General features: G+C 41.3%; 1 protein-coding gene across 1 annotated transcript in view; it reads right to left on the bottom strand.

Moving 5' to 3' along the window:
- ubr4 (ubiquitin protein ligase E3 component n-recognin 4) overlaps positions 1-20,180 on the bottom strand; it is a 55,324-nt gene that overhangs the window by 1,960 nt on the left and 33,184 nt on the right. The window contains 53 exon segments of the mRNA XM_054609643.1: positions 138-362; positions 536-730; positions 1,242-1,367; positions 1,486-1,628; positions 1,820-1,933; positions 2,104-2,322; positions 2,500-2,599; positions 2,695-2,868; positions 3,065-3,255; positions 3,391-3,507; positions 3,620-3,727; positions 3,932-4,059; positions 4,277-4,364; positions 5,020-5,100; positions 5,259-5,456; positions 5,578-5,699; positions 5,977-6,150; positions 6,351-6,432; positions 6,787-6,928; positions 7,184-7,293; positions 7,492-7,652; positions 7,783-7,912; positions 8,162-8,289; positions 8,698-8,782; positions 8,910-9,000; positions 9,294-9,643; positions 9,751-9,879; positions 10,284-10,409; positions 10,554-10,692; positions 10,796-11,035; positions 11,129-11,322; positions 11,647-11,734; positions 11,838-11,923; positions 12,114-12,258; positions 12,431-12,599; positions 12,762-12,998; positions 13,119-13,197; positions 13,296-13,523; positions 13,636-13,785; positions 13,869-14,078; positions 14,396-14,509; positions 14,585-14,789; positions 15,031-15,199; positions 15,453-15,590; positions 16,297-16,401; positions 16,963-17,140; positions 17,506-17,636; positions 17,868-17,979; positions 18,366-18,487; positions 18,721-18,852; positions 19,083-19,257; positions 19,750-19,884; positions 19,997-20,060. Of these exon segments, the coding sequence (XP_054465618.1) occupies positions 138-362; positions 536-730; positions 1,242-1,367; positions 1,486-1,628; positions 1,820-1,933; positions 2,104-2,322; positions 2,500-2,599; positions 2,695-2,868; positions 3,065-3,255; positions 3,391-3,507; positions 3,620-3,727; positions 3,932-4,059; positions 4,277-4,364; positions 5,020-5,100; positions 5,259-5,456; positions 5,578-5,699; positions 5,977-6,150; positions 6,351-6,432; positions 6,787-6,928; positions 7,184-7,293; positions 7,492-7,652; positions 7,783-7,912; positions 8,162-8,289; positions 8,698-8,782; positions 8,910-9,000; positions 9,294-9,643; positions 9,751-9,879; positions 10,284-10,409; positions 10,554-10,692; positions 10,796-11,035; positions 11,129-11,322; positions 11,647-11,734; positions 11,838-11,923; positions 12,114-12,258; positions 12,431-12,599; positions 12,762-12,998; positions 13,119-13,197; positions 13,296-13,523; positions 13,636-13,785; positions 13,869-14,078; positions 14,396-14,509; positions 14,585-14,789; positions 15,031-15,199; positions 15,453-15,590; positions 16,297-16,401; positions 16,963-17,140; positions 17,506-17,636; positions 17,868-17,979; positions 18,366-18,487; positions 18,721-18,852; positions 19,083-19,257; positions 19,750-19,884; positions 19,997-20,060 (7,782 nt within the window).

Raw genomic sequence — 20,180 nt, 5'->3', positions numbered from 1 at the left:
TCTCCATTCATTACATAGTAGTGTTCATTTCAGAATCTACTCCAGTTAAATGATAGCAGGAAATATTAAATGAAAATGAAATGTGGTAGTAGAGAACAAAGAGGGCGCAGAAAAATGAAAAATGAAATGACTCATACTTGTTGGTGCAGACTGCCGAGACCTTGCGGGCGTGTGCGTTGACCAGGAGTCTTCGTAGGAAGTATAAACGTGAACTCCTCCAGCGTTCCGGCGCCATGATGTGCATGGCCAAGATGGTGAAATAGTGCGGCCCTTCAACATCGTATGAGCTCTCCACCCATTTTTCACATGGTTGCTCCTGGAAACTCTGCAGGTTCTTCTCCTCCCGGGATGTAGCCCTTGTACTGCAGAGTTTGTAAGGCAAAGTGAGAGGAGATGAGGAAAAACATGAAGAATATCAGCTGCATGTTGGTCAGATAGGCTGAGTTATGGTTGGTGTGTTATCTAGCAGCTGGGCATTGGCACAGATCATTTCATTTCTGTGGTCAGACATATGTTACATCAAAAAGGTTCTTACGTGTTGAGGACGTAGAGCACTGTGTGGATGATGTAGGGGATGAGGTGGATGTTGCTCTCTCGTCCTCCTCCTCCGGTGTCCACGCTGAACGATTGTTCGGTAGCAAAGCGGAGGAACAGCAGTTTGGTGTCATGGATGTTGAGTTGGTACGTCGGCTCCCGCTGGCCCGTGCACTCCTGCAGATATGTGTTGTGCCTGTGCCCCAGAGAGAAATCCATTTAGGAAGGACTTACTCTGAGCCACACTAAGCAAAGTTTTTCTGTGTTGATGCCTCATTGTCTACATGTGAACTTGGGGTACCCTCTCCCCTTTAACCGCGGCACTTTGAAGCTGCTGTCTCCGTGCATTACACAGCGTCTTTCTGACACCACCTGTGGCTCCCACCTCGGCAGCCCAAACACACTACCCACATTCAAAATGAATGGGAGGACTGGGGTCTATGCAACACAGAGGAATCTGGTGTAAATGTGCCCCTGGAGGCTTACACTTACCCCTTTAGGTCCCAAATCAATACATGTTTATCATATTTGATGTTTATCATGATATATAACATTTTCAGTATGGTGTGGGGAGACTAGCTTAGCAGTGCCGCCGGCTTCAAACCGCTCATGAACGATTGTTCTACAACAATGCACAGAGTCAACTAGTGGCTTTGATAGTTGACCACACTGTGAAACCACTAGGGTGTGCTGATGTACGATTCTACCTTGCTAAGCATGTAGCAAATGCTGATTCTGGCACATGTGGCCCCCACACAGGAAGCAGCCCATTGCACTTGGTGTTGGCGTTCTGGAGAGCAGCACTCTCCCACTCCTCTCGCCCACGAGCCAACCTGCCCCATGGGAGAAGGAAAAATAAAAACATCAGATTAGAATAAATTAAAAGAGAGCCAACAACATTATTAAATGTAATTTTAAACATCAGCAGGTAAATGATTGTATTGGTGCTACCTGACGGCTGCCAGATGGCAGTCATAGTGGACTATGTTAAAGTGCGACACAGTGCTGTAGCCCTGCTGCTTCCTAGGCTTGTTTTCAAAGTCCTCCAAGGCCACACGCTTCGTGAAAGTGTAAATACCCAGGACTTTGGTTGGCTGGGACAAAAAAAACAAAGACCAAAATGTTAACTCAAAACACCAGAAGTGCACAAGAAAAAATTCTTATGCAGTTCTCAGAGATTCAGAAAGGTAGCTGGTATATCATTGTGTCTGCCTACAGCGGCAGCTGCTACATACAATGCTTTAAACCAAACTAAAGAAAAATGTCCATAATCATGAATTTGTACCTGGAACTTGTAACCTTCTCTACAGATACAGCAGGTTAAGCCCGGCTCCTCTATCAGCTCCTCCATTTGCTTCAACAGTGAGGTCTTGGTTACCACCTGACCCTTCTCATTGGTCTGAAAGGTTAACACATACACCACACATTAAAAAAAAACGACATAACGGTTTGACTGTGTTAATGAAATGAAGTGACAGCGGTAGAGATACAAATGAACTCCACTTAAACAAAGTGAAGAAAAAGAAAATGGAGCAAAATGAAAAGTTAGATTAAAGAGGACAAGAGTACCGTCATGCCCAGTGTTCCCAGTGCCTTCTGTCTCATGGCCATAGCCATACGCTTCTTCTCAGATCTGGTTTCTCTGCGGGCTGCTTCTATCTTCAGTTTGACATCACTGTGCTCCCTCAGCGCCTCTAGAAGGTTTTCCGCCAGTGTGCCGATGCCTTCATCACTGGATACCTGCTCCAGCTTATGTAAGTTGGTTATTGAATCTGTGCCTATCAGCGCCTGAACAGAAGATAAGAACACAACCAGTCATGTTAGGCAGCTAGGTTGTCTTTTGTTTGCAGAAGTATTTAATGCAGAGTTTGCGAGCTGTGTCTAACCGGTTTGAATAGTTTTCTAATGCTCCTCCAAACATGGGAACATTCATGATATAATATTAACATGTATAATATTTAGTACCTGTGTGGGGGGATGCTGTGTTGCCAAACCACGGAGCAATCTGAGAATGAAGGGTAGAGCTGGTCTGGAGAGGAACTTCTTCCAGACATCTGCATCCAGACTGATCAGAGTGCAGAACAAAATGAAAATGTTCAATCTAGCACATATATCAAAGGTATTGATAGACTATCTCTGGGCAACTGTAAGAAGACCTACTTTTTGGCATTGGGGATATGTTTCTTCATGTAGTCCAGTGCACTCTGCGTGATTCCTTTCTGGAGAATAAGATCTTTCAGCTGATGGCCGTTGATGTTGTTTTTGATCCCAGCAGCGATTTTACAGAAGCAATCCAGAAACACTTTGTCATCTGCACTATGCTCCTCGTCGTACCTGAGAAAACAAAGCCAGGGGTCAATTCTACTTCGTTGTAAAAAATGCAAATGTATCTGAAATAATCAGATCGGTTTGAAGATGTAACCCTTTTAGCTGTAAATGTGTCTATCCATTTTCTATCTACCCAAAATGATGCATTTAAAAAACTTTAATGTGTGTGTTTATTTGTTAGTGGAAGCCGAGTGATGCCCACTTGTCAAAGCTGCAACATGGTTTGAAACGTTCCACCAAGATCCTCATCTTCTCCAGTTCACCAAAGGACAGGTATGGGATGATGCGCAGCAGACCCTGCAGCACGCTGGGGTTGGAGCGCACAAACAGGGTGTTGATCTGGTCTAACAACATGACCAGCTGATCTTTGTCTCCAGTCAGCAGCAGGTTACCCTGCAAAAGACAAACCGGTGTCCATTTGATATACACAGTTACAAGAACAAATATTTACAGGCTTTGATACTTTCATAGTGTCGAACATCTGTTTATTCTTTACTCTAGAAAGCCGAGTCTGGTTTAGATGCTTACCTTGTCCTCCGAAATCTCGGCATTAGCTTCGTCCAGAATGATCTCCATGATGCTCAGAACCTGCTCCGCTATGGAAGCTCCACCACTGTCCTTACTCTCCTGTTCTGCCACTAACGCCTGAGGGGAAATAAGTTTCTTGTAACTCTGAAAGTAACTAATGAACTGTATTATAAAAGCTTCGTATTGCACTCCAACCTTTTAGATTTTACAAAGTCAGTGTAACACTCACCAGGTTCAGAGTTCCCAGCATGACGTTGAGTGTGTTCATTTCTGGTTTGACCAGCTGCTGCCTGTTGATCTTCACCTTCACACAATAACTGAACAACTTCAGCAAAACCTGTAAGAGACAGATAAACATGTGTCACTCTGTAGCTCCGCTGTTGGTATTAATGGAACTGCACAAGGGATTGCTGGGTTTCTCCGGTTGCCGGAATGTCTTCCCAAAGTAAAACCAAAGTTTTCTCTATATTGTCTGGTCTTATTATGCTTTAAAAAGGCGAGAAAACAAGTAACGATCAAAGTCTTATTGTGAAGGGCTTACGGTGAGCAGATGTCTTCCTTGTTTAAAATCTTTGATTCCAGAGAGCCGGTTGAGCATACACTCCAGTCCTCCACACTGTGCCATGACTCCTGCCATCTTGTACACCTCCTCATCATCCTCCTCTTCATCTGTTATATGGTGAGACAAAAACAATTTGCATCCTTAATTACGATGAGACATTGAGTTTTCAATTTTTCTCCAGAACCCTTTTAAGAAGGTATTGAATACAGGGCCCTGTGATGGCAAAGAGCATGTCCTTGAGGTTACTGGCTTACACACTGGTAAACAGCATTAATACATGTGATATATAGGACAAAAATACTGTTAATTGATTCTAAATCTAACCTGTGGTTGAATCCAGGGACTCTATGAACTCCTCAGTGGCATCTCCCAGCAGACCTCTCATTCGGTAGATGATTCTCATTGGCTCCCCCTTGGAGAAAAAAGAAAATCAACCAGCTCCATGACTAACAGTAATGGCCTTATTACACTGCTATTTAGAGAGCTGTGTGCATTTAAAGTCCTGCAGAACAGAAGTTTGAGCATCTTAACTTCTGTACTGGGAAGTATTTCAAAGTGAAATGTGACCGCTAAAAAATGGGCGAGTTTAGCGCGATACGGAGCTACAAAAGACTGTTGTCCACCCACACTCATTTAATTAAGAACTTAAGTGCAAATTAATGTCTTTCTGAGAAATTTGGCTAAGTATGTGCTTGTTATTATCAATTTAGAAAACATCATTATGTATCAAGATATCTCATTATGTGATTTCTTCATGAATACACATTGTTTGGAAAATGAACATTTCTGGCCATTCCAAACACACATCCCTTACCATCTCTCTCCATGTTACTCTGATAGCTACGATGATACTCTAACGGTGAAGTGCGGTTGTATATGACCGGTGTGGTTTGATTGGATCATTTTTTGTATCACCACTGACTGCATGATGAGTAATCTAACACTTGAAATCATAACAGAAGCTAAAGATGCTTCAACATCAGTTTTGCTGGGACTTAAATGACAATGTGCACAATTAAAAATGCTCTTGATCAAACATTTACTGTTCAACTCGTTAAGACTCTCACCTCATTTGTAGGGCACCAGACCTTCTTGTAGACCTCACCCACTGACAGATCCAAGCTAATGATTTTGTTGTTTACCAGAAGCTGAGGAAAACAGAGAGGCATCAAAGAAATGTCTTGCAACAAGCCAGTTTTTAGATTTCAATGAGAGAACATTAAGAATTTGATAAAAGCTAGTATCAAAACCGGTATCACAACAATAAATATGTAGTTTTTCAAAGTGGCTATTATGCAAATTCTACCTCCATGCCACTGTCGTCTTCAAGAAGCGCCACCAGGTCGCAGTCTTGGCAGATTTTGTTCTTGATGTCCCTCATTAGAGGCCCAATGCCGGGCTCATTGCTGCTGTAAGGGTTTCCTGGCATGCGACCCTGCAGGAAGTCCTCCTGCTGGGGATCCTTTTCCAAGGTCACAAAGAACTCTGTCACCTCGTTCTCCTCCTAAACACAAAGGATGAAACAAAAGCTCCACATGAAGACAAATTCATGACTGCACTGCATTTTAGAGCATTATACTGAAGGGATTTTCTAATTGAAATACATCGGGATGAAGGTAACTCACAGGATAGATGATGCTGCACAGTCTCTCAAAAATGAACACAGGTGTCCTGTAGTCATCCAGGTTATATCGTTTTGCAGTCTCTATGCACACTGCCATGAAGGCTTTGGTTTCAGACTCTGTACCTACAAACAACAAAAGAAGATGTACAATGCTGATGTTTTAAATACATTCATAATATACATGACCTATGCTGAATTATCTCATAAAAACAGACATTTTTCATTTGTAGAAAACAAATGTATCATTAGTGCTTTATCAATTTTATTTAAATATGTAAGCAGCAATGAAAGACTTAAATTCAATTATTTGAATTTCTTCCTAATTTTGATTGGAGTAGAGGAACCACAAGTTGTGACATGTTTAGATAATCATGTTGGTTGAACTTGAATCAGTACAGACCTGTTGTCATGTCCTCCAGCATCTCCAGCAGCATGTCCTGAGTCTCATCGATGAGCTTAGTGCGCTGCACCACCAGTTTCCTCAGACACAAGTAGCCGTTCAGCACTGTGCCAACTAACCTACTTTTGAAATGCCGCTTAATGGACTCCACCTCCACGAAAGAAGAGAGCAATCCTGCAGTGGCACCGAACAAATACAAATCATTTAAATATTCAAGAAACTGCAAAAACATTCAAAAATGTACAGCATGAAGTTTACTTGTGGTATATAAATCATCTGTATCATTTATATTAATGGCGTCGAAAGCCTCATCTAAACCCTGCAGTTCTTTGTAATATCTTATTTCATGTTCAGACAAATGAAAACAGACATACCGGTCAAGCTCTTGAGGGCGTAGCCTTGTTGTAAGTCTGTGCTCAGTGTGGCCTCCTCCAGGGACAGCAGGTTGGCTATTTCCTGAACCGAAAATTAAACCGAAAATTGAACTTTCAATTGAAAAATGTAAAGATCCATATATTTTTATATTATATATATATATATATATATATATATATATATTTACATTAAGTATGATTTAGACGTGGATATCTCTACTATCATATTTGAGAACAGTAAAGATATCAAACATTTTATGTAATTTATTTATTGAAAGTACAAAAAGGACAATGTAATGTTCTTGAAACTAAAAGACATAATTTTCATTTATTTCACTGAATGTAACTTTTTATCTATTTAAAGAAACCAGTGGACCAAACAGATATTACTATGTTTGATCTTATAAGATTGATATTGTTTTGAACGGGCCGTTACCTTGGTTATCAGGTTACCGATGTAGGGCAGGACTCCACGGGCTGCCAAGTAAACCTTCCAGTGTGTTGGCTTGATCAACTTCTGGTACAGACCCAGGTACTCCACCGCACACTCTCCAGCTACACTCAACTCATCCAGATAACTGACAGACAGACACAGACACACATTAAGAGTCATTTTACGCCAATGCTCAAACACACTTAAAGTTTCAACTTCCTTTTCTTGATATAAGCTGATAATTTAAACAGTTTTCATACTTCAGGAGACATCTGTTAACCCTTAATAAGGCTAAGAAGCTCGTGATTTGCCTGACAATAGCCAAATCAGCTGCATTACAATTTCTGTAACATGTTTTTGTTATTGGTAACCTTGCTGGTTTTCTGTTTGAGGCTAATACCTGGTGAGCAGGTCCAGGACTTGTTGCTTGCGGCTGGGGATTGTAGTTAGGGCCTCCACAATAGTGCAAGCTGCCTGTCTGGCGGCCTGAGTGGCAGGTGTGAAAAGGACCTGCAACAAATACAACCCTAGTCAAAGACATGTATTTAACAAGTTTGTAAAATAACAAGCTTTAAGATGTATTACATTTTCTCAATTTTAAAATGATTAAAGACTCTTAAAATGTATGCACTTCTGATACTAATGGCAACAACAACAACATGAAAAACACTAGATGTACTTGAAACATAACTATTAAAAGAAATGTACCTGTCGCAGCCAGTTGTTGTGGCTCAGTTTGAGCAAGCGAGGGAAGAGGCCTTCACCTTTTCTGGACCTCATGAACTGCTTCCACTTCCAAACATACTTCTCCAAAAGGTACTGCCTTCGCAACTCAGTTTTCGCCTGAGGCTTTGAGACAGTTTCCTGACCTGTGGTTATGAGACAAACTTAACAGTGAAAAGCTTATCATCATGGCTTTCGTGATTTCAATAAAAACAATAGGAGAACCATGTTGCCACACTGATTTAATGTGCATTTGTTAAGACACACATCGCTTACATCTTGCTGGGAGACACTTCTTCCAGGCCTCATAAGATGCTTTTGGGTCCTTCTTGAGCCAGAGTTGGGCCTGGGCATGGATTTCATTACTGTAGGGCCTGACTGTGGTTAGGGACTCAATAGCAGCATCCTATAACCAAAAACATATACTGTTGTGTCAGGGAGCATGATACAAACAAGTGGTAACTGACAGACACTGCATTTTTAATTCTTACATTTTAAGAGCTTGTGTATTTTAAATGAAACATAAAATGTATAAATATTCTGTTTTTCGTCTAGGTTACAGCTTTCACTGTTACCACTTGACAACCTTCGAAAGGTTGAAGGAAAACCATGACAAAGCAGTAGCTGAATGGTAGTTTCAGTATAGCATATTTACCTTGTTCTTCTTGCTAGTGGGAGCCGGGGGCTTGATCAGCTTTTGCAGGATTCTCAGGCACATGAGAGTGATGTTCTCCACCACTACAGGTGTCTTTATATTGACCGACATGAGGAACAGACTGAGTGCTGGCAGGACAAAAAATACAATCCCATTAGATAAAAAAACAACTTTGACCAGTCTTAACGACTTCCATAACATTATTAAGGCTTGGATAGCTAAATGAAAATATGACATTGTAACATTTGAAGAGGCAGTTCCGAGTGTTCATTTAAGAAACATCATAGAATCAGGGCAAAGTGTAGGATGGTAGTTTGATGTATAGGAAGTATTGTGAAGCACAATATTGTTTGGTAACTAGAACAATATTGTACACAGAATTGCAACAATACACACAAGAAAGGGACTTAAGGCCAAAGACAAAAATCTGAAAAAGTAAATCAGACTAAGTCATAAGAAACTCCCCATGAAACTAATCCCCACAGTCAGATACTCTAAAACTGTTTGACTGGACGAGTAAAGGAAATCAGGCTTACCACAACGCAATCGTAACTCCCAGCATCCTCCCTCTTTTGAAATAGAGTCCGTCAGCAGCAGCATTTCATACTGCAGATTACTAACCTGTTGAAAACAAAAAGACACCTTTATATGAAAATGGGAAATTCTTCAATAAGTTAAATCAGTAAATGAAACTTGAACGTCTTTCACAATTTCTTCCGATTCCAGTAGGACATGTGAGAGGACATACCAGGTCAGGATTGGCCCAGTGGCCTTTGAGGGCAGCTGACACCTTGGCAATAATGAGGTCATTCATCTGTTGGGTGGCCTCTGGATGATCTCTGAAGCAAGATAACATGGGAGAAAACAAGAGACAAAGTGATATTTAATCACCAGTTCAATAAACTGGAAAGATACAGAGTTGAATGTGAATCATATAGTGTATGCTGCCATTTCAACAGCTTATTCATTTAAACCAAAAGGAACCCTTTTCATCAGTACACTCTATAAAAAAAACAGTACGGGATAATTCATCGGTGCCACGCTTTAGCCACTGAGTTCAAGTTCTGGACATTTTTTTCCTTTTACTTTTACCAACTCTTCTATTTAACCACAAGACAGGGGAAGGACAAACCTGGTGAGGAGACAGACCAACTGGCGCACCTCCTCCCTCATGGCCGCTGTACCTCGCCGCAGGTTATACTCAAACAGTTCTCTGATGAGACCCTGGAGGACCAGGATCTGCCGGAGAGCTGGGTTAGTGGCCAGTGCGCGAAGCAGTGTGATACAGTGACCCGTGACAGCTGACGCACAGCCATAGCACTTGTTTGAGGAGGTGTGGCCACAGCCCAGCACGGAGAGTGCACGGTACTGACTGGCGGTGAAGGTGGGCTGGTGGCTGCTGCTACTGCGAGATGACTTGGTGGCAGCCTCTCTCTGCTGCAGATCATACTCCAGGAGCTCTTTTCGTGATGCAAGTACTTTCTGTAAAAAAAAAGAAAAAAAAAGAAAGGAGAAGCCAGGGTTATATGTGAGTAGGGAAAAAAACCAAATGCAGTTATTAGGAATATTAACAATTTTTTCCCTCTAACCTGTATAATCTTGGACAGTTCATCAAATGACGTCTTGCAGTCTCCGCTGTACTCTTGAGCCAGCTGCTGAATGTATCTGTTCACATTAGCAGAGGACGTACCAAGTCCTGCAATTCCTCCACCGTCATCCTGAGGGGAACACAGGAAAAGAGAAAATTATAACACAAAACATTTAATAAACATTTACAAAGTAGACGCAAGTCTACAGAAATAAAGTTACTACTATGATGACCTGAGGTCACACCTGTTGCAGTTCTGCTAGAGAGATGAATGAAAAGGACGTGACATATTACTGCCAGGCCAATACTCTTGGTCAGTTGAAATCAAAGTCTTTCAGAGTTTCACATTTGTTAAAAAAATATATGGGTAAGACTTATCGAAATAATATCCAAGGTACATTTATGATATATCAGTAGAAACTGTGCACCGCATACATTTCAGTTAATAGCAAGTATGGTCAAAGAGACCTCCTTTTTATTAGTCATACATCCATTTCGTCTAAAAATACTCTTCAGGCTTTTCTTGGGTCTGACCTGTGGTTTCTCTGGTGCAGCCTCATTCACTTTAGACAGGAGGCTCTCCAACTGGGGCCGGTGGCCCATCAGCTGGTGGTAGACTCGGTCAGCTTTGTCCAGCAGGGTGTTGATATTGGTCACAGCCTGCAGGAAAATAATACATTAAAGATTAAGAAATGCAAAGTGAAAAATGTGCGAGGAACGCAGATCTACTTCCTCAGCAAAGAATTGGGACACTTGTTTGGAAATGCAACCCCCCTTCCTTTTGACACAAGAATGGCTGCTTACCTTTTTCCTGTCTTCCTCATTCTCAATGGGATCCACAGCACAGCAAGGTTTGGCATATAGCATAAAGTCAAATCTGGCATATTTGCAGAAACCACAGGCATTGCACAGGAAGGGGTCTTTTTCATCGTAGTTGATAGACCTTATAGACAACAAACACCAATTTAGGATACAACTTCAAAGTCTCTAATCATTTCCACACTTTCCTCATTTTTTAAGACCTGCAGAGGAAACCTGCTGCTCACCTGCACTTGTGGCACTGATACACGTTTTCACCGCAGTTACCACACACCCCGGGGTTGGCTGGCACAGAGGCACTGCAGCGTGGGCACTGCAGTGTTTCTGTGGAGGCCTGGTAGTTCTCGTAAAAATCGGAGAACTCGATCATCAGGTTGGATGCGACAATGGGTAAAGGAAGGTCGATCTTCACCTCGGTTTGTCCTGGGGTCAGCTGAACTTTCTTAGCTTTGTGCCAACGAGCAGGCCTAAAAACAGAGTCAAGTTGAAAGTGTTTACTTTACACAGTCAAGTGAGAGTGAAACTGGGGCAAGTGGCTACTAACTAAACTTTGGACGTACTTGTTCTTCAGCTCCACAATAGCTTGTACAGTCCTGTTGTTGTAGTAGAGGTTGATGGTGCGGACCATTTTGGTGCGTTTGAGGTCACCAATCTTCACTGTGACTTTGCTGATGGTGTGGCTGCCAATGAGCTTGACAACCTGCTGTGTGGTGGTGTAACGGGTGTCCACTTTGATCGATGAAAGCTTTATATTCTGGAGGACAAACAGAAAAGGATGTTTAAAACAATAGTAGACTGTTACAAAGCCCTATGGTGAGTATTCTCGTGACTTGTCCTTGTTCCGTCTGCATATTTGTAGTTTACCATTGTTTTTTTAAATAAATAACAGTAGCAGGGATATACCTTGTATTAGCTGTTGAATTACAAACCCAAAACAAACCATAATAAAACTAATTGTAACCAATGCAAATCCAAGCAATCTTGAAAATGTTTAAAACATGCACTTGTATTAGCTAAACATCTTGTGTACTTTATGGCTAGAGGTTGTGTCCATTTAATTAAGTTGTGTTGCACATACCGAGAAGGGAACTTCTGGATTGTTGCACACCAAGCAAGGGTCACTCTCCAGGAAAAAGCCATCAAACTCCACTAAACCAGATAGAGTGCTGCAGGAGAAAACATCAAATCATTACATTTGTATGTAAGCGATGTCCACTATTTGAAATAGCATTCTCCTTGCGACATGATAGCATGTTTGTGTAGACCTACTTGTAGATGTTTGAGTTGGGGTGATTCGTCAGGATATGGTTCTGTGCCCTTAAGATTTCAACAGCTTTCTGGGAATACTCCTTCAGCTGGAACAAAAAACAGGAACATTTAAAACTATTTTACACACTTTGCAGCGTTTTCATTGCCATATCTATGTTTTGCTGAATGATAAAAAAGCTTAAGACATCCAGGATAAGAATTCTGATGATCTGAATTCATGACATTAACTTTACTAAAAATGATTACAGCCATAGCTTATGAGGGCTTTAAACAAACCTTTTTCTCTGTCTGAGGGGTTTTGAGTGAGAAGTATCCAAGAAGGTCCACAAACTGGGCAGCTTTGCGGCCATATGCAGGCAGTTCAGGCCAAATGGCCCAGGTCAGTTCGAGCAGCAGCTCCTGCTGAGATTTACTGGAGTTCCTACAGAGAGATTCACATGTCAAGGATGGAATTTCATCATTTAGTAATGTATTTATGCTTTTCTTCACGTGTGCTATAACTTAATGTTCAGTCACATTAGTCTAAGATGTGGTTGAGGCAGTCTAAATTTAAAAGGAAGCATTTAAAGAGGCTGTGTTGTGTAAACTAGTACCTGTAGATATGAAGGGCCAAGCAGTGGGCTTGCCAGCGCACAGCCGATGAGTTTGACTCAAGCAGGAAGCAACGCAAGAACTGGATCAGTGTCTCCTTGTCTGCAAACTTGTTAAGCTGACTGACCAAAGCCATACAGAGCTGATCCTCCTGGCTGCAAACTCCATCACCTGCGATCAGTCCGCAAAGATACAACACAGTGAAGACACTGGCACCTACCATCCATTTTTGATATCCAAATATACTGTGCAGGTTCCGCATATTCAAGCATTTAATGTGTGTTAAACAAGAAGAACTAGAATGAAGTTTGAGAAAGTGTATCGTTGCCTCACCCTCTTTGTCTTTCTCTTTGTCCTCTTTTTTGCTCTTTTTACTGGAGGACTTGCTCTGAGAGGATTGAGAAGCTCCTGCCTGTCCAGCACTACTGGAGCCTCCTCCCGAGAATGATGAAGAGGAGGAGGTGGCCAGCACTTTACTGCCACACAGGGCACAGGAGAGCAGTTGCAGAAGTACTGGGGAAACTCCCTCATCCACTAAGAAGCTGACCTGGAGCAGGAAGTACAACACAGCTGGACAGAGAAGAGAAGAGAAACAGATAGAAAGAGGGAAAAGAGACACAAACTTTGTGAAAGCTGCTACTAAACATTAAAGGTTTGTTTCCAGTCAAAAGATGATCTGAAACAACTTACAGTCATCCTTCATGCAGAACTTCTGCCAGTTGATCGTCCTCTGAGTGGCAATTTCAGCACAAGCTTTCAGATGTTCCATCTGCACAAAGAGAAGCAAGTTACACTTAAGCACAGGAGGATAAAAACCTCTCAATCCTCTGTATGAGTAGTCTTAATGACTGTTCAGAGGACACTCACCAGATTGATGAGGGTGTCATACTGTAGAGCTGAGCCAGATGTGGCAGTGACCACACCAGCTCGGAGGAAGATGCCCTGCTCCTCCAGAAGCTTCTTGATACTGCGCACATGGGAGTCAAGGGTGTGCAGATCCCGCAGCTGACGATATTTTTCCTTTGAACCGCAGATAAACAACAGCAGCTTTCTGACCTGTCTCCTGACGAATGGTGTCTGTTGTATCATCAGATACTAAGGGGAGAAAAGGGAGACAGAATTAAGTGGTTGTATCTATGTCCTTTGGTGAATAGAGGTTGAAAAAATAAGATCAAATAAATAATACACTTAATTCATGAACCCTTACCTCAGACAGATAGTAGAACCAGGAATGGTCAAAGACAGGAGGTGGGATACGTGGGTTGGTGTCAGCAATCTTTTTGATCTGATACGGCAGCCGGAGCACCATTTCAGTCAATAGCTGGGAGTAGGCTTCAAACACATCAGCAGCGTGTCCCTAATGGTGGAAGCAACACAGTCAGCTCACATTCATTTTCCTTGTGCAAACGTTATCAAGTTTTACATATAAAGATCTGATACCTTGACATATTGGCGCAGGAAGAAAGGGCTCATGTCTGGAGGAGAGGAGGCTGTGTGTGGGCGGAGGAGCTGGCTGGTGGTCGCAGGCTCTTCTTCACCCTGTTGGCTCTTCCAGAACTCCAGGAGTGATTTTAGCACGTGGAGACAGTAGTCAATAGCACCAAGGCTGAGCAAGGCAGTCGCTGTGGCGTTCGAAATAAGCGAGGAAGACTGGAAGAGAGAAAAAGGTTGTATCTACCATGTAGTACAATACAACAGCAACTTAGTTATGAGCAGTCATGAAGAAGTAAAAAGCTGCCAATTTAGAAATTCAGTCACATAGAAAATGATACGCGAGCAATCGAAGAACCTTCTGTGGGTACTTTGTGGTGGCTTTGAACTCATTTTGGTGTTTTACTTGTTTATAGTTCTATCACATTTGATTGAATATGGTGCCTCCTACATTTTTGGATGTTCCAATAAACATTTAACTGATAGACTTTAGTGAAATCAGTGAGAACTGCATTAAGAAAAGAAAGAGCATGTACCTCAGAAGAGGATTTGGAGCCAGACTTGGTTCGAGACATGAAGACGCTGAGCAGTCTCATGATGACCAGGTGAACTTCATTGATGGCGCTACGCTCATTCTTCTTAGAAACGTCCTGTAGAGGAAAAACACAGATTAAGTAAAACATAGACACACTTAGTCAAATTAGCCACAAGGAGACTTTGGGTACCTTCTTGTGCATGCTAAGCTCAGCAATGAGCTGTGCCAGTAGGTCATCCAATGCACCCTTATCCTTTTCATCCTCGCCATCCAGGTCAGAGGTCAACATGAGGATAACCTGCATGTAAGGGATGGCTTGGACTCCACCAACGTTATGGAGCTGAGAAAGTTGCTGAAGCAGACGCTCCAGTAGCATTAGACGAACCATGTGTAGCCTAAAAAAAGTAAAACATTTTTATTTCTACAACTGAGAAGACCATTTTGAATTCAATATGCTATTTTATGACAAACTGCTCCCCAAAAGAAAATGTATTCCCAATTCTCTTTCCTCCCCATGGTCATGGTAGAGGTCATGGATGCAAGAGAGCTAGGGTCTTAACAGGCACATTTTTGTTGCCAGCAGGACTTAAACTTCAGCCTTTCGACTTGATATACTTCGCATGCGGGATGTCTGACCTGTTGCTTGTGTGGATGTCTCCTTCAGTCTCTCCTTCTCCCTCTGACCCTTCGCCTTCCTGCTGGGCTGTGGTGGTGCTGATGGCTCCAGTGCTGGAGCTCACACTGCCTGGACCCGCGGGGTGGCCCTCAACTGTTGTGTCCCCATATGCACTACTGCGTCCTGACACTGTACACACACACATTCAAGAACAACTGTAACTAACCAAACTGGAAACATGGTAGAATATAATAAGTATGAAGGTTTAATTTTTTTTAAATGAAAAAGCAATATGTGCTTCTTAAAATGATTAAATAAATGCAGGTTTTTAATAAGTAATATCATAGGTTATGATAACCTTATAGCATGCATAACATTCTTAATATCAAGATGGAACAAAAACAAAGTATCTCTCATTTGATTGTGTTCTTAAATCACCCACCACTGTGCTCCCCCGCTACAGAGTCGATTGCAGAGCCTCCACTCTCTGAGCCCACACTGCCACCATGCTCAGCTGGGGAGGTCCGCAGTGTGGAGCCGTCAGTAGCAGCTGTGCTGCCCTCATCATCTGATGCCGGGGCTGAAATCATAGCAACAGCTGTAACAGTAAATATACCGCAGTCATCTGGCCGGGATACATGATTATAGTTTACTTGTGCACCAACAATGTGTAACGCATGCAGTACATTCAATACACTTCAAACTGCCTTTAATGATTTTTTCCTCCCGTACAACCTATTTACTATAATTACTAGATAAGATAAAATAAGATAATCCTTTATTAGTCCCGCAGCGGGGAAATTTGCAGGCTTACAGCAGCATAGAGTAAAGTGCACACAAGAGACATAGTAAAAGAAAGATAAAAAAAAAAAAGTATTATAAATAAGCAATAAGAAACAGTAGAAAAACAACAATAACTGAAATATTATATTTACAGACAGAAAAACTATTATAACTATTATTGCACAGTGTATTGTATTGCACAGGTTTTTATTGTCATGTGGTCTGCTGGGAGCAGAGCTGGTTGTGCAATATAGAAATTCTACCTTCTTGGGTGAACGTGACATAATGTGAGGGTTAACGACTGTTTGATTCTAAAATACTAGACTAAGACCACAAGATGTGCCACAGATTAGATCCTGACCCTCAAGATGGAATCTTATCAAGGGTCACAAAACACATACTGTACGATTAAAAAAAAAAAAAAAAGCCACTGTGACCTTGCAGATATAAAAACCTAGCTTCCTGCTAATCACACACTATCAAAGAGGTGGGTTTTTTTTTACCTGATGCGGTGGTGTCTGAAAGGGTGCCAGCATCCAGTGAAGAGGAGCTTGGGGCCTGGCCAGACAGGCCAAGGCTCTGAAGGCCAAGGGCACTGCTGCTACTGCCTAAAAATGTGGGGAAAAAAATGTACTACGTTATATTCTACATAAGCAGCACCAGAATATTCATCTCCTAGGTCGATGCTTCACCCGATAAAGATTTGGTCAACCATTTGAGGTAAACAATGACCTAATGCCAAAATTGGTTGATATATAATATATAAGGGTGATATTGCAAAGTACTACTTTGCAAAGTAATAATTTCAGGTAATATATGTTCATGACAAAAAGGCTAACTCATGTCCCAAACAGAGTTTTTTTATTCAGTTGCAAGAGCGTTTCAATACCTGCAAGTTTCACTTTTGTGACAAGGGTTACAGCTAAAGTAAAATCAAAATGGGTTTTTTTGTCGCTAAAATGTGTTAATTGTGTTGGTGGTATTAACTTCCACAATCCCCATTAACTGCTCAGTGTGTCCCTGTTGTCCTTAAGCCTCATTTTTAAGTTCAAACAACTCCTCTCTGGACTTTTTTCACAGATAGGGAGACTAAATGTCTAAATGTTGAGTGGGACTCCCAGGCTCGGTTACCACAAAAGTATTGGTTTATTTCTCCTCTGGCAACTTACCTTGTTGATCCTGCTGAAGGCTGAGAGCGATGGCCAGCTCTACCATAGTTTCATCATCTGCATCGGGAGGGATGTCCAGCATGGGGGGGAAACCTTCGGCTCCAGCCAGCAGAGCCTCCAGAGGAGATGGATTTCCATTGTTGACATTCTCTGCTGTCTCTAGGACCATAGACTCTGACTGAAGAAACAGAAAAACAAAAAGTGTTATTCATTTCTTTAACATGCATTCTTTCTATCACAATCAGTGGCTGTTACATTTCTCTTTGTAGGGTGAGTGTATTAGTCATCTTCATGACATGCAAATAAAGTTATACTTTGAAAAAGCAAACAATTCCATCCTCTAAGACATAATGGAAGCTGAACACAACCCTGAATTTACTATGCGACATATGGTCAGCCAATAATTACTGTATTACATTTGTGTTGTTGCGAAATCAAGCAAAAAAATTACTAAACCACATTATGTCATTCATCATTGACTAAAAGCAGGATCATTCAGATCAGTCACAAATAACCCAGACTTAATTGGCCCTGTTTTCTCACCACCATCTCAAAGTCGCCATGGTCCACTTCATTCTGCTCCTGACTCTCCTGTCTACCCTCTTCTCCTCCAGTCAGACCTGAAGACTGCATTTTGTCATCTGCATCGTCGTCATCATCATCATCCTTGTCTCCTGATAAAGGAAATCAACAACAAGTTTTACAGAACTGAATCAACTTGTGGTGATTGGCGCCTATACAGAGGTTTTAATTATTATGCAGAGAATTTTTATGCTGAAAACCTTTTGAAACTGTTACCCTAATGCCTTGTAATACCAAACAATAACAAATCAGAAGTTTTTCATACCCAGGTAACACGCAGTAAATAAACAAAAGCTTCCTATGAAAAGCTTGTGAAAACTTACCCATAGGCGTGTTGGAGCGTGGGGGAGATGGAAGGGTCACATGTCGCCGTTTGTTTCTTGGTCGTAGAACTCTGATCAGAGCCTGCTTACATGCAAAGCTCACAGATATATCCTGAAATTAGATGAAATTCAGAACGGTTACCTAAAGACATTCTGTCTATACCGTTTCTAAATACAGTATTCCATGTTCCTGTCCTAACGGCAAATATTAGTGAGTCATTTCCTGATTCCTTAAAATCCTGGTTATAAAATGCCTTGCACGGTCAACTGTATTAATAAGTTAGAAATTAAGATGTTACTATGAAAACGGCAATGGAAGGGAAAATGATTATTTGAGTTTGGCAAATCCCATGAATATTTGTCGTGATATTTATTTCATATCTCATGCTTTCTGGAATGACAATTGAATAAAAAAAAAGGTATTTTTATATTCACATACATACTGGTACATACATATAACTTGAACTCCCTAGTGATCGATATAAGTACTATACTTACTGGGCACAGTAACATTTGCATGTAGATTTTGGAGGCTACATTGATGTAATCCAGTTCACATGTGCAGTATGCATGGATGATGTCAACCAAGGCATTTACTGTTGCTTCCACATGAGTTAGGCCTTTGACAGAGGAAAATAAAAACATTCATACACTCAGAGCCTTGTTTGAAATCAGATGAACAACACTTAAATCAAATTACTTATGGACAGTGTACATTATTAATACAAATGTAAATGTTCTACTTAACCTTTAAATGTGAGTGGACAACTTGTGAATTTCAAGATCACATTAATTATTAAAATTATCTATCTATCTATTTACTTAATTATTTAATACCAAAGTTTGAACTTACCAGGCAGGCAAGCAGGAGCAAGAAAGGCGTTCTTTGGTTTTAGGGCATGGAGCTTCCAGAAGTTATTCATCAGCTGTGTGATAAAACTACAGCCTTCTCCATCCATATGTTTTTGCCCATCGTCTGTCATTTCTGGGTTAGAAGGAAGAACATGAATGAGTTTTAATTGAAACCTTTGGGTTATCAGGCTCGTTCAAACCAGCAGTTGCAGTTGTTCAGCAGAACGTTAAGACCTTATCTGTAAATCATGAACTCATGATAACAGAAACTGTAATTATGTAACCATATAAATACTTTACACAAATTGCTATTCCCTAGCCTTGGGCAACATTCATCACCAGCAAAAAAAAAAAGCCTCTTACCAGAGTCATGGTGTAATGACTTTGTTTCTGTGAAATGCACCAAGTTGTTGGGTCTCATGATAGCAATGGAGCGGGCAGTAATCACGAGTCTCTGGAAGACATCAGGGTCGAGCTCCCTCCCCTCACGGCTGCAGCCATTCAGACACTGCACCGCGTTACTCAGCAGGGACTGGTCCTGATGAGAGGGAGGCAGGGTGTTTGTATGTGTTGTATTCTTCATAAGTAATGTAGAGGAGGAGCATAATATTTAACATCTAAAAGTACTGGAGCGCTTAGATTCGTTTTCAAACTGCTCTGCTCTGAAACGTACCCATTTAATAGAGTAACTGTTGATAAATGGTAAATGAGTATTAACTTTTTCCTGCACTGCTGGCTACACACTTTTCCTCTAAAATGTCTAACAATCATGTTGGCTTACTTCCTTAATACAGGCAATGGAGAACCTCTCCATTTTCCCTGGCTTACTAATTGTCCCTTCCTTCCCATTTCATCTTTTACTCATATTCATTGTAACTGATTCAATTATTTCACTACATTTTTGGGGCTAATGATGATCAAAGTGTTATTGATACAGTATACTATATTTTTGTCGGACACACTACTACACCATGTGCATGAAAGATGCTATGATTTAGCTCCAGTCTGACACATTGGATTTGTTTTTTACCTTGTGGGTGTGATAGGCAGTTCGACTGGTGTGCAGGCTTGCAAGAAGTCCCTTGGTCTGCTGCTGCACACCAGCAGGGGTCGGCATGGACAGGAGTAGAGTGGCCAGTTCCAGTGCTGCAGCCTTATTCTTCTCCTACAAAGTTTAACACATGCAGTCAACAGTGCTTCCTACAGATGAGCAAATTTAACACAGGATTTTTCATTCAAGCGTGTTATTATTTTTAAAAGAATATTCATCAGTTCACCTTTTCACTGGAGGAACCTACTGCAAAGCAGCTTTCCAATGCCTCAAGGGAGCTGACTACCAACCTGAAATTAAGAAAAAAAGATTAACACTGCTCCTGATGCAGATTTAGCTTTAAATCAATCAAACAAACAGGAAAAAAGCTCATCTGAACCTATTACAGTCTGTGCTGATCTAAATGCCAA

The sequence above is a fragment of the Anoplopoma fimbria genome, chromosome 12 (genome assembly GCF_027596085.1).
Source record: "Anoplopoma fimbria isolate UVic2021 breed Golden Eagle Sablefish chromosome 12, Afim_UVic_2022, whole genome shotgun sequence".
NCBI lineage: Eukaryota > Metazoa > Chordata > Actinopteri > Perciformes > Anoplopomatidae > Anoplopoma > Anoplopoma fimbria.
The sequence above is the reverse complement of the archived record's forward strand: the minus strand, read 5'-3'. Positions and strand labels throughout refer to the sequence as shown.